The sequence below is a fragment of the Dipodomys spectabilis genome, unplaced genomic scaffold (genome assembly GCF_019054845.1).
Source record: "Dipodomys spectabilis isolate Male_0828 unplaced genomic scaffold, ASM1905484v1 ptg000187l, whole genome shotgun sequence".
Taxonomy (NCBI): Eukaryota; Metazoa; Chordata; class Mammalia; order Rodentia; family Heteromyidae; genus Dipodomys; species Dipodomys spectabilis.
This window is the reverse complement of record NW_024870864.1, coordinates 12,818,415-12,831,033: the sequence shown is the minus strand read 5'-3', so window position 1 is coordinate 12,831,033 and position 12,619 is coordinate 12,818,415. Positions and strand designations below refer to the sequence as shown.

The 12,619-nt window shown below is 36.3% G+C and overlaps 1 protein-coding gene across 2 annotated transcripts in view; it reads right to left on the bottom strand.

Annotated features, from left to right (window-relative positions):
• Positions 1–12,619, bottom strand: part of Ranbp2 (RAN binding protein 2) — a 65,788-nt gene that overhangs the window by 39,296 nt on the left and 13,873 nt on the right. For both annotated transcript variants that reach the window (XM_042695340.1, XM_042695341.1), the window contains exons 5-14: positions 12,253–12,483; positions 11,538–11,683; positions 9,759–9,951; positions 5,898–5,985; positions 4,855–5,064; positions 2,802–2,983; positions 2,547–2,722; positions 1,438–1,561; positions 619–780; positions 271–408 (exon numbers count right to left, since the gene is read on the bottom strand). In XM_042695340.1, coding sequence (XP_042551274.1) covers positions 271–408; positions 619–780; positions 1,438–1,561; positions 2,547–2,722; positions 2,802–2,983; positions 4,855–5,064; positions 5,898–5,985; positions 9,759–9,951; positions 11,538–11,683; positions 12,253–12,483 — 1,650 coding nt within the window. The remainder of the gene's footprint in view (positions 1–270; positions 409–618; positions 781–1,437; positions 1,562–2,546; positions 2,723–2,801; positions 2,984–4,854; positions 5,065–5,897; positions 5,986–9,758; positions 9,952–11,537; positions 11,684–12,252; positions 12,484–12,619) is intronic.

The window sequence follows — 12,619 nt, the reverse complement described above, 5'->3', positions numbered from 1 at the left end:
AACAAAACTTTTCTGGGGTGTATGTATGTCAATACGAGGGGCTCAAGGCTTGCTTGACTTATTTGCTCAGGTCCGGAGCTCTACCACTTCAGCCATGTGTCTAAGTCTAGCATTTTGCTGGTTAACTAGAAATATTCAAATACTTTCAGCTGGGCTGGCTTTAAATCATGATCCTCCAGGTCTTAGCTTTCCAAGTAGCCAAGATTACAGGTGTGTGCCATTGGTACCCACACATGAAACATTCTTAATTCAAGTACAACATCCACTTACCAGTGCAAGATTCCAGTAAGAAACAACATTTTTAATAGATTCAAAAGTGGTCATAGCATCCTCTACATTTCCATTAACTGCATCCAGTATAGCGAAAGTTATATGTGCATCTTCTTCATATTCATCAATTTCAGATGCCTAAAATATATTTAGTGATTTTTACTCAAAGTGATTTAAATCTAAATGACTAAGTTTCAATTAATCTAAAAAGATTAATATTTCATTACTCTTTTCTGTTATATTTGTGTCATCTAAGGGATGTAGTGATGCAACTTATTTAACCTGTTAACATCTCTTCTTTGTTTATAAACTGTACATGCAGATAATTCATGAAGTGTTTTTCATTACCTGAATGTCTGCACAATGAAAATGTTTAAACAGAGGATCAGTAGGTTCAGGAATACTGTTCTTCTTTTTGATTATCTTTAATAATGGTAAAACTTTCTTCCAATAATGAACACTCCTGCCTATATATTCCCGTTGATCATAGAAAGAATTAAGACTGCTGCCCTAAAATAGAAAGTTAGAAGCATACAAGCTTAAGGGATACATATAATAAGATTTAAATTTTTCACTCACAAATATTAAGAACTAGTTAAAATTTTAAGTTAAAACTAAATGGACTCTCAAGTCATTTGTTTGATTACCTACATACTGGAGTTGCCATTTTCAGACAACCAAAATCTGCCTCTCTAAAACAGTTTAGCCAAAGAGGTTAAATTATCTGTATCAAATGCTTTTTGTCTCATAAAAATGATCAGGGACTCCCCTTCAAAGAGTTATGCTATATAACATGTCAATTTTGCAGGCTGGACAATAATAGTAATAGTAATCACTTGAGATTATTCCTCCCTGAGTATTTTTTTCCTTTTGTCATTCCTCAGGCAGGATTTTCAGCTTTTGCTAAGAAGCCAGCTTCAGATAGAGATCCTATCTATATCTCCCTCAGAGCTGAGATGACAGGTATGAGTCACCATGCCTTGCTTTTTGGATTGAGAAAGGGTCTATTTTTTGCAGGGACTAGCCTTAAACTATAACTCTCCCAATTTGTACCTCCCACATAGCTGAGATTATAAATGTAAACCATGATGCCAAAATAACTTTATGGTTATTAAATATTAAGCACTTGTTCTTTTAAAAAATGATTCTACTTTATAATGAACTTACCGTTTTCTGAAGGCATTTTGCCCAGTACACAAGCAAAGCAGGTTGAAGGCCATGTTTCTCCTGTCCCCTTAGAGTATTTATTTCATGCTGAACCAGAAGTCGCAATTTTGCTGAGGTTCCAGGTCTAAAAACAGTATTACTTAATCAAATTGCTTTAAGGACACAGTTTAGCACCTACATGTAACTGTCAACATGACAAATCAAATCTTCACAAGAGTTAAGTCTCTGAAAAAACAAGGCTGTAAGTCAAAGAAGGGTTGCTTGTTCTTTAATCTTGGCAATGCTGGGGTTTTGAACTAAAGGCCTCATGCTCAGCTATCAGGCTCCCTCTTGAGCTGTGCCCCTAAGGAGGCAGCCTGATATCTTTCTTTAAAAGTTGACATTTTCAGCCGGGCACTGGTGGCTCACGTCTGTAATCCTAGCTACTCAGGAGGCTGAGATCTGAGGATCGCGGTTCAAAGCCAGCCCGGGCAAGAAAGACCATGAGACTCCTATCTCCAATAAACCACCAGAAAACCGGAAGTGGCACTGTAGCTCAAGTGGTAGAGCGCTCGCCTTGAGCTAAAGAGCTGAGGGACAGCGCCCAGGCCCAGAGTTCAAGCCCCACGACCGACAGAAAAAAAAAAAAAAGTTGACATTTTCAGACAGGCAAAATCTGCCTTTCTGAAAGGATCAATTTGGTCAAAGAGCTAATCATCTAAATCTCATTTTACCATAGAAAAGACCATGAAGATCCATAAAACTTATGTTACCTAAACTGTAAATTTTCCAAGCAGGACAATTAGTACAATTAAGTAATAGCAGTAACATTCAGTGTGCAGAATTCTGTCCCTCTAAACATCCTTCCTCTTTTACATGTGAGGCATTTTTCAAGTAAGGTCCTCTATTTTTTTCACTAGGCTGCACACAGACCATGATCCTACCTTTGCATCTCAAGTTGCTGGGATTACAATGTACCACCATGCCTGGTCATCCTTTAAGATAGAATAAGGTTTTTTTGCCCTGGCTGGCCTTGAATCTTAATATTACTATTGCTGCTTCCCATATAGATAGAATAAGTGCAAGCTACAACACAACCTGAAGAAGTTATCTTTTATTTTACTACTTACATTGCTTTCCTGTGAATTAGAGTACAAACTGCATCCCACCAGGATTTCTGTCGTTCTGTACAAAGCTGTTTGCACACAGGGAGTGGCAAACACAGTGGCTGATAGGAGCTATGATGAGAATTACACTTCTCCTTTAACTGCAAGTGACTAGTGTATATTACTCCAAGTAAAAATACCTATTTAAAGAAAATTTTAAGTTAGGAAACAAAATTAAACAAAACTGAAAATAAGTAATTTGTTACAATTTTTGCTTACTTCAAGATCTAAAATACATATTGATTCAGGTGCATTAGTTTCAAGCCTTGAGGTTTCCTGGGGCAAATGATGAAAAAGCTGTTTTAGCCATTTTCGAATTGCAGGTAAGGTAGGCAGTGAATTCCACTGTAAGCCAAGCCAAGTAAGGTGCTGAAGACTACCATTATGTGCTCGAATGGCACCTGAAAACAAAAATAGGGAAGAAAAACAGAGTATAGGTTGGAGAAATTTTCTTTGTACCATTAGTTTTGCCAAAAGAAAATACTTTAAAACACATTAAATGAATCTTTACATTGTTTAGTTACATATATATATATTAAGTATATGTATATAAACATACATATATACAAATACATGTAAATATATGCTATATCAGAGCTAAGGCAAATATTAAAATAAGCAAAGTCTCAAATTTTTATTAAATGTATTCATACTTTACAGCTAGGGCTTTTAATAAAACCAGCTGCAGTCAAGAATTTTTTTGGAGGGTATGGGGGGGACTGAGAAGGTGGCTTAATGGTAGAGTGTTTTGCCTTGCATGTATGAGGCCCTAGGTTAAATTCCTCAGCACCACATAAGCAGAAAAGGCCAGAAGTGGCGCTGTGGCTCAAGTGGTTAAGTGCTGGCCTTGAGCTGAAGAGCTGAGGGACAGCGCCCAGGCCCAGAGTTCAGGCCCCACAACTGACAAAAAAAATTTTTTTTTCCCTAGCCAGGTACCTATGGCTCATGCCTATAATCCTAACTACTCAGGAGGCTGAGACCTATGGAACTGTGGTTCAAATTAATTACCAAAAAAATTATCCCCCAAAAGCCAGAATTATAGCTGTAGCTCAAGTGGTAGCCTAAAAGCACAGGAACATTGCCCAGGCCCTGAGTGTAGGATGGACAACAAAAAATAATAATAAAAAGTTATTTTTCAGTCCATTTTAAGAAGTGAGACTCAACAGGAATCAACAAATCTGATGGGGACCAAAGAATGTACACCTAGTAAAAAATATTAAAATAATGAATTTTCCTCAAAAAAAGTCATCAAAACAACAGAATATCACTCTACTAATCCATTAGTAAAGAGATCTACAAGAAATCCAATACTGAAAAGCTTATGAACTTCCAAAAATAGAAACTTTAAAGAGTATATATTAAAATATTAATATTAAAATTCATATTTATATTCAATCTAGTTATATGTATTAAAATATATATTAACAGTGGTGCAAGGCACCAGTGGCCCATGTGTGTGATCCGGGATACTTAGGAGGCTGAGATCTAAAGTTCAACACCAACCAGATAGAAAAGTCCAACAGACTCCATCTCCAATTTACCAACAAAAGCTAGGCTGGAGACATGATTCCAATGGTAAAGATAAAGCCATGAACAAGCAAATGGATTAAGTGTAAGTATTAAGTTCAAACCCTCTAACCACCTAGATAGAAATCAGCAAAGTATTATTCTAAGAGTAAGAAGACTTAGATACTCAACAACAGTAAGCAAATTATAGATAATCCATAAGAGTTATGTTGCCTAAAATTTATTTACCTATTTAATGTTTGTGCCAGTACTGTTAACTTGAACTCAGAGCTTCACCATTTTGCTTAGTTTTTTTACTCAGGTTGGCATTCTACCATTTGAACCACAGCTCCACTTCTGACTTTTTGATGGTTAATTAGAGGTCAGAGTCTCACAGATTCTCCTGCCCAGGCTGGTTTCGAATCTTGATCCTTAGAGATCAGCCTCCTGGGTACCTAGGATTATTTGTGTGAGCCACCCATGCCTGGCTTATTAGTTCCAAAATAGTAATATAGTAATATAATGTAATATAATATAATAGTAATATAATGTAAATAGTAATATATAGTATAATGAAAAATATGTGCTATCTACACCCATACTCTCAAACCCTCTCCATAAACACACTCCTCAAAAAGCTCCAAAAAGGAATACAGGAAAATTTTAATCAATACTTCTAGGTAGTGAGTTTATGGGCAATTTATTTTTCTTCTAACATAAAAGAGAATTAAGATGCAGAGTATTTCCTTTGGAAGATTCAACTTACCAATATCATATCTAGCCAAGTCATCGGGCTCTGGTGCTTGTACATCAATGTTTCCAATATCATCACAACCAAGGAAAGAATTATCCTTAGGTGACTGACTAGAAAACAAAGCATCATACAGAGCAGACTGGCCACTTTTGTTGGCAAAAGATTCCACAACTTCCTTTAAAAAATCTTGCTTGCCACGACTTAAGTTTAGTAACATGTGCCCTGAAAAATAAATGAAGTTATTTTTATCATTTTATGGTGAAGTACAGGTTGTATTTACTAACATTTCAACTGTTTCAACAATTAAACAAGGAGGAAATAATATGATTAACTCAGACCTTACCTCCCAGACTACAAAAAAAATTAAAATTTAAGAAAAATCACACCTGAAAAAGGATGTTTAGATAGAAAATAAATGCAGTACAGGTTTAACACTATCTCTACTAAAAGTTAAAGAGAAATGATATAATGTATATGTAAAATACCCTAAGTATTTGCATTTCACAAGGAAAAATATGGGACTTAAGTGGCCTTTTGGACAATAGTGGGGCTAAGTTCTAATTCTCTGATGTTACACACTAATTTTTTAAACACAGATTAGAGTCCTCCTTTATGAAGCTTTTATTTCTGGGCTTCAGAAATAAAACTTATTCCCTAAGATTGGAGTGAAGAGTCTACTTTAAAACACTCCTTGGGTAAAGTATCACTGCATGTTACAGCAGACAAACCTAGAAATATGCTAAGGAAATGAAACGAGTCCCAAAAGAACTTAAGTATATGATTCCATTTATGTGAAATATTCAGAATAGACAATTAAAGAGATGCAAGTAGACTGGTGATTGCATGAGACTGAGGAGATTAAGAAAAATTGCACATAACTGCTAATACCAATTAGCATTGGAACTTCACTATGGGGTGATGAAAATGTTCTTAATTTGTGATAGTAACTGATAAATAGGTGAAATGAACTATGTGAAATGTTAATTACATCTCAAGCTGTTCGTGATAAAGAAATTTTCTTTTTTAAATTAAATAAGTTAAAACATTACTATTACCTGATTGGCTCAGGCGATCATAGGCCATCATTTCCAGTAGATTTTGTCCAGCTTCTCCTTTTATTAATTTAACCTTTGGTCTTGGAACCTGGTAATTTTAAATTAAATCCTTAATTCAGAGGTATCCACATTCCTACAACTGTGATGGTCCTTTCTATTACATTTTTGCTAACGAAAAGTTAAGTAATGATCAAACTTAATTAGAAAACAGTGCAAAAAACTGGGAAACAAGTAATAATAATCTATAAAAGAGTCATTACAAAGAATGCTTGGGAAAAAAATTACTTTCTAAAAAAGTACATTTAAATTACATTGGGCACCAATGGCTCACACCTATAATTCTAGCTACTCAAAAGGATGAAATCTAGAGGACCAAAGTTTGAAGCCAGACCAGGCAACATCTCAAAAAAAAAAAAAAAAAAAGAAAGAAAGAAAGAAAAGAAAAAAGGCCCAAAACATCAATCTGGAAGCCAGAGATGTGGCTCAAATGGTCGAACACCAGCAAAGTAAATAAGCCAAGTAAGTGAGAGGCCTTGAGTTCAAACCCTGGTATTGCAAAAAATTTCATTTGGGGAAATGGAGAATTTATTTACATTACTTCTCTACCTTGCATAAACTACAGCAGGAGAGATAACACTAGTGAGCAGCCCTAGTAAAACCATATCTGGAAATAACACTGTAGGAGGGGGCACAGTTTCAAAGTATACGGATGATTGGGGAAATTATAGAATAAAGAAGCACAACCAACACATTATATGGACATTAAAGCATATCTTATGAAGCTGAATGGTGAATAAGTAGAATGGTGAAAAACATGTCATCTGCTTTCAAGTATTAAGAAAATTATCTTGTAGGTAACAGATATAAGAATATTCTTTTGTTCTTTTTTTTTTTTGGGTCCGGTCGTGGGACCTGAACTCTGGGCCTGGGCGCTGTCCCTCTGCTCTTCAGCTCAAGGCTAGCGCTCTACCACTTGAGCCACAGCACTACTTCCGGATTTTTTCTCTTATTTTTCCTTATGTGGTGCTGAGGAATCAAACCCAGGGCCTCATGCATGCAAGGCAAGCGCTCTACCACTGAGCCACCTTCCCAGCTCCAGAATATTTTTATTCTATATATAGCACAAAGAATTAAATAGTCGAAGACACTCTACTTTCTTAAAAAGAAAAGAATACTCATTGAAAATATTCAGTATCAGGCAGTGACTTAACAGGAGATAGTAGAAGATATCCTAAGATAGCCAAATTCCTCATTATTTTTCCTTTTTTTCTGTATTGGTCCTGAGGCTTGAACTCAGGACCTGGATGCTGTCACTAAGCTTTCATGCTCAAGACTAGCACTCTCTGCCACTTGAGCCATAGCTCCACTTCTGGATTTGGGGAGGGTAATTAGAGGTTAGAGAGAGTCTCATAGACTTTCATGCCCAGGCTGTCTTTGAACCAAGAGTCTCAAATCTCAGCCTCTTGCATAGCTAGGAATATAGGCATGAGTCACTAGTGCCCAGTTTACTTTCCTTTTTTGTAATACTGCAATGGACCCCAGATTTCAATCATGCTAAGCATGAGTTCGACCACTAAGGTATAGCACAGGCTCCTCTTACATCTTTTTTTTTTTTTTTGGGTCCGGTTGTGGGGCCTGAACTCTGGGCCTGAGCGCTGTCCCTCAGCTCTTCAGCTCAAAGCTAGCGCTCTACCACTTGAGCCACAGTGCCACTTCTGGCTTTTTTCTTTTTGCTTATGTGGTGCTGAGGACTCAAACCCAGAGCCTCTGGCATGCAAGGCAAGCGGTCTACCACTGAGCCACCTTCCCAGCCCTCTTACATCTTTCTTAACTTCAGTGGAAACATAATGTGGTACAATCATTGTTAAGGTCAGAAATCTGGCAAGAGCTCTAAAATTTATGAGACATGCTGATCTTGTAATTTATTCTACCTATATGGCTGATATATGCTACTGCCTAAGTAGCATACCAAAAAAAGATAGCAGGAAGCAAAGGTAAGAGAACTGTAGTCCATGGCTGGCCCCAAATTAAAAACACAAGCTCCTATGCAAAAAATAAGAGCAAAAAGAGCTGAGCTGGGGTGTGGTTCAAACCCCTGTAAGAATCAAAGAAATTTCGGTTATGACAATCCTACCATAATTGACTTTGACATTACTCCTGAAATACCATAATGCTGCCAAATTCCCTTTTGTGATTACAATCACGTTAATACCCAATGGTAAAATTTTTTTTTTTTAAATTGTGAAAATACTGTACAGAGGGGTTACAATTACATGGGCAAGGTAATGAGTACATTTCTTATCAAGCATTGTTATCTCCTGTTTCCCCTTCCCATACCTTCCCATCTCCTCTCTTCAGCCTTGAAGAGCTGAGGGACAGCACCCAGGCCCAGAGTTCAGGCCCCACGACCGGACCCCCCCCCACAAAAAAAGAAATGTACTCATTATCTTGCCCATATAATTGTAACCCCTCTGTACAGTATTTTCACAATAAATAAAAATAAATAAATAAATAAATCTGTGTGATCTGTTAAATGTTTTCCTGTCCTTATTTTGTGAAAATCTGTCTCTCAAAAAAGCAAATAATATGTATCAAAACAAGGTAAAAGTTAGGGCAACGCTTCCAAACCCCAAATGGAGATGCTGTATGTTTAACTGAAATGATAAAATAAGGTTATTACATCTGCTGAAAAGCAGGCAGAATGTCATTAACAGAAACAGTGTCGCTATGGGAAAAATAAACCAAGTATCTACAATACATTTTAGAACTCTGTAATTTTAAGTATCTATGTTATTTCTTCACAGCCATCTCCTTAGTAAGAACACTATACCTACAGATATCAAGGGCCTACTGTAATATGAACCAGAAGGAGGATGCAACTCTAGTAATGAATTATTTTCTTTTCCTTTCCTCTCTCAAGGGAAAAAAATCATTTTTTAAAGCTAACAATATTTTTTTTGTTGCTGTCAGCCGTGGAGCTTGAACCCAAGCCCTGGGCATTGTCATTGAGCTCTGTAACTCAAGGTGAGCACTCTACCACTTTGAGCTAGAGCTCCATATCCAGTTTTCTGGTGGTTAATTGAAGATAAAAGTCTTATGGACTTTCCTGCCTGGGTTGGCTTTGAACTGCAATTCTCAGATTTCAGCCTCCTAAACAGCTAGATTACTGGCATGAGCCACCAGTGCCAAGATTACCTTAAACTCAGAAGCCCACATAATAGGCCATACCCAAGCCTGCTAACAATCATTTTTATAAGCTGGCTTATTTGGAGACTGCTTTTGCGCGCACACACACACACACACACACACACACACACACACACACACACACACACCACACACACACACACACACACACACACACACACACACACACACACACACACACACACACACACACACACACACACACACACACACACACACACACCCCTAAGCTGGCTTATTTGGAGACTGCTTTTATACACACACACTCTCTCTCTCTCCCATTTCAGGAGTATTACAAAGCTCACAGAAACTTTTTTTTTTTGGGGGGGGGGGGGGCGGTTCCAGTCGTAGGGCCTGAACTCTGGGCCTGGGCACTGTCCCTCAGCTCAAGGCTAGTGCTACCACTTGGGCCACAGCACCACTTCCGGCTTTTTTCTTTTTGCGTATGTGGTGCTGAGGAGTCTAACCCAAGGCCTCATGCATGCAAGGCAAGTGCTCTACCACTGAGCCACCTTCCCAGCCCCACAGAAACTTATTTTTAACTTTAATTCTTAAGTTTGCTCACATATTTTCATTACTACTAAGGCAAACCTCTATGAGAAATACAGTGTCTTATTGAAATGTCAATTGTACCCAGAATTGAGAAAGGCTTACCTGAAAGGCTATGAGATAGCACAATGCAGCCAGCTCACAGAGAGCTCGCCACTGGACATCACTATGCTGACCCATCTTCAAAAGTAAAGAACCAGCATGCATGTAGAAATGTCCTTTCATTTCTATGAAAGTAGCTGACAGTTCATCATTCCCGCCCACAGAAGCTTTCACAGACTGAAGAGCACCATCAAAACTGTAATATTAAAATATTAAACAGGTAGTTCATATATACTACATTAAGAATAATCATTGATTATTTCAGAATGAAAAGTTTCCAGCTTCATCATGTACACTTAAACTAAGATTAATTTACTTTGTTTGCTATTTTGTAGATAAAATATATGAACTACTCAGTACTTACTTTTAATCCTGTATACTCCCTACACTTCAAGCTTTATCTCTACAATGACATTTTACTCCAGAACATTTTTTTTCTGCCTTATATAGAAAAGGCTGAGTAAGATTACTGGTACTAGGTGAATATTTCATAATAAACCAGAATAAAATAAGGATATTATTTTAATTTCTTCTTGATGTATATATGTGGCTTCATTCTTTACACGTGCCATTTCAAAAATTACTGTTAATAACTGACAGGCATTTGGCTATCAAGAATATAACTGTTCTTTTTCCCTTATAGAGCTACAGAGTCAAACTATGTATTTCTTACTATTGTATACAATCTATATTCTAATTATTTCTAAATTCCAATGATCCTCAGAATCTTCACTTTGTAAGGAAAGCAAACATAAACAAGTATAAATATGATTTTCAAGTAGCTTACAATACTTGAAAACAACAGATTTGTTTACCGAATAAAATTTGGTGATTTCTCCGAAGTCTGAGACCTCTTTAGGGAATCCATAGTTAAATTTATTTTGTAATAATAGTATGGAATTTTTCATCTTTTTCTTGCTTATATCTAGCTTATATATAGCTGCATTTTCTGGAGACTTCATGATTAACAGACTGAGTGGCAAAATTAATGAAAATCTAGAAGCATTCAAATAAGCTAGGCATTAAAGAGATTATGAAAACACAAAACAATGCCACCCTTCTAATTTTTTGTAACATATCTTTCAATATAACTATTGTCATGGTTTACATTACTTAATGAATTAAGTATTTTTCTCTGCTTTAATTTCTACTATAATAGTACTAATTAACACCCACCCAAAGATCTTGGTGAGTCCTCAAATGATCCAATAGTCTTTTAGTTACAAAATCAGGCACCTTTGGCCCATAAACTCTTACCAGCCCTTATTCTAACAATATATACTACTAAAATCCAAGTGATATTTTTATTGGATGCAATTTACATAAAATACAGAGAGTGGCTCCCAAAATTAAAGTTGCAGAAAAAAGAAAGCTTATTATATTTGAGTTACTTTGTTTCCAAATCAAAACTGTTTTCTGAAACAGTAGTGATGGTAAGCAAATATATTACTAGGGTCAAATTTAGCCAACTGACAAGATATGAACAACTTAGAACCTGATTTTTCACTCAAGATTACCCTTTTAAAAAAGTAAGAAAGTAAAAAGCAGTAGCAGAATAGCAATTAGAACACTCACTTTCAATTTATTTCTTCATTAGTCATGCCAAAACCAAATATTTAACTATTAGGCTAACTTCACCCAAAACTACTTTAACATCCCCATGAAAGAAGATCCAATTTCCTCTAAATGTTTCATTATATTGATAATTCTTGGGTACATAATTGAAATAATGACTGACAAAGCAATTACTGTAAAAGGAAAATTCCCTTTTTGTCAACATACCTTTCCAATAATTCTCTACTCTCCTGCACATCTCTTGTGGAAAGTGTTAGAAGAGTAAGGTTAGCATAGGCCAGAAGTAAGTCTTTATTTGTTGCTCGCCAGTTACTTTTATCAGACTCCAAACATTGCAAAGACTCCAGATATTCCTATTTTGAAGAAAAAAAAAATAGTAAGTTATAAAACTTACCACATTTTAAGAAATAGTCTATTGTATGCCTTCAAATTTCTTGGCCTATTCCAAGTACATTTGAAATTATATTGGTTTTTACTAGCCTTATAAATAAAAATTAAAGAATACGTATTTGTCAAAGTGGAAACCAGTGGCAAACACTTGTAATCCTAGCTACTAGGAGGCTAAGATCTGAGGATCACGGCTCAATGCCTGTGAGACTCTTTATCTCTGATTAAAAACACCAAAAAGAAGTGGAGAAGTAGAGCTGTGGCTCAACTACTGGTAGAGTTAAACGATCACAAAATATGAGGGACAGCACCCTGACACTGAGTTCCAGCCCTAGGACTGGCACAAAAAAAAAAGTATCTATCATATATATTTATATATATCCCCAATATATGCATTGTAAGTTTAAATGATCCTGGTTAAAATTTAACTTTATAGTTGTTCCACATAAATGAAAGAAATTTAAGTGTTGAGTACTTTTAACTACAAAAAGATATAGTCTATATAGATTATAGAGTTCAAACAGCTGTCACTTACCTTAAGTGTGTGTACAACACATGAATTCCATTCTAAACTGGAACGCAATGCTATGTTTTTCTCTGCCTCATGGCAGTGGGCTACAGCATCCTTCAATCTCTTATTTGAACGATATAGTTCCACTAGCCGGATATTCACATGGACATCATCGGGTCTTGCATAAAGTTCAGACTGAATCAAATCAAAAAGTTTATTCCATCCATCTTCACCTGTACAATCTAAAAGCTGTTCCTGTTTGGGGGGAAAAATCATTAACTTAGTTAATATTTGTACTTTGTTGCTTTTTTGGTGCCATCCTGGGTCTTGAACTCAGGGTCTGGGCACTGTCCCTGAGCTTCTTTTGCTCAAGGCTAGTACTCTACCACTT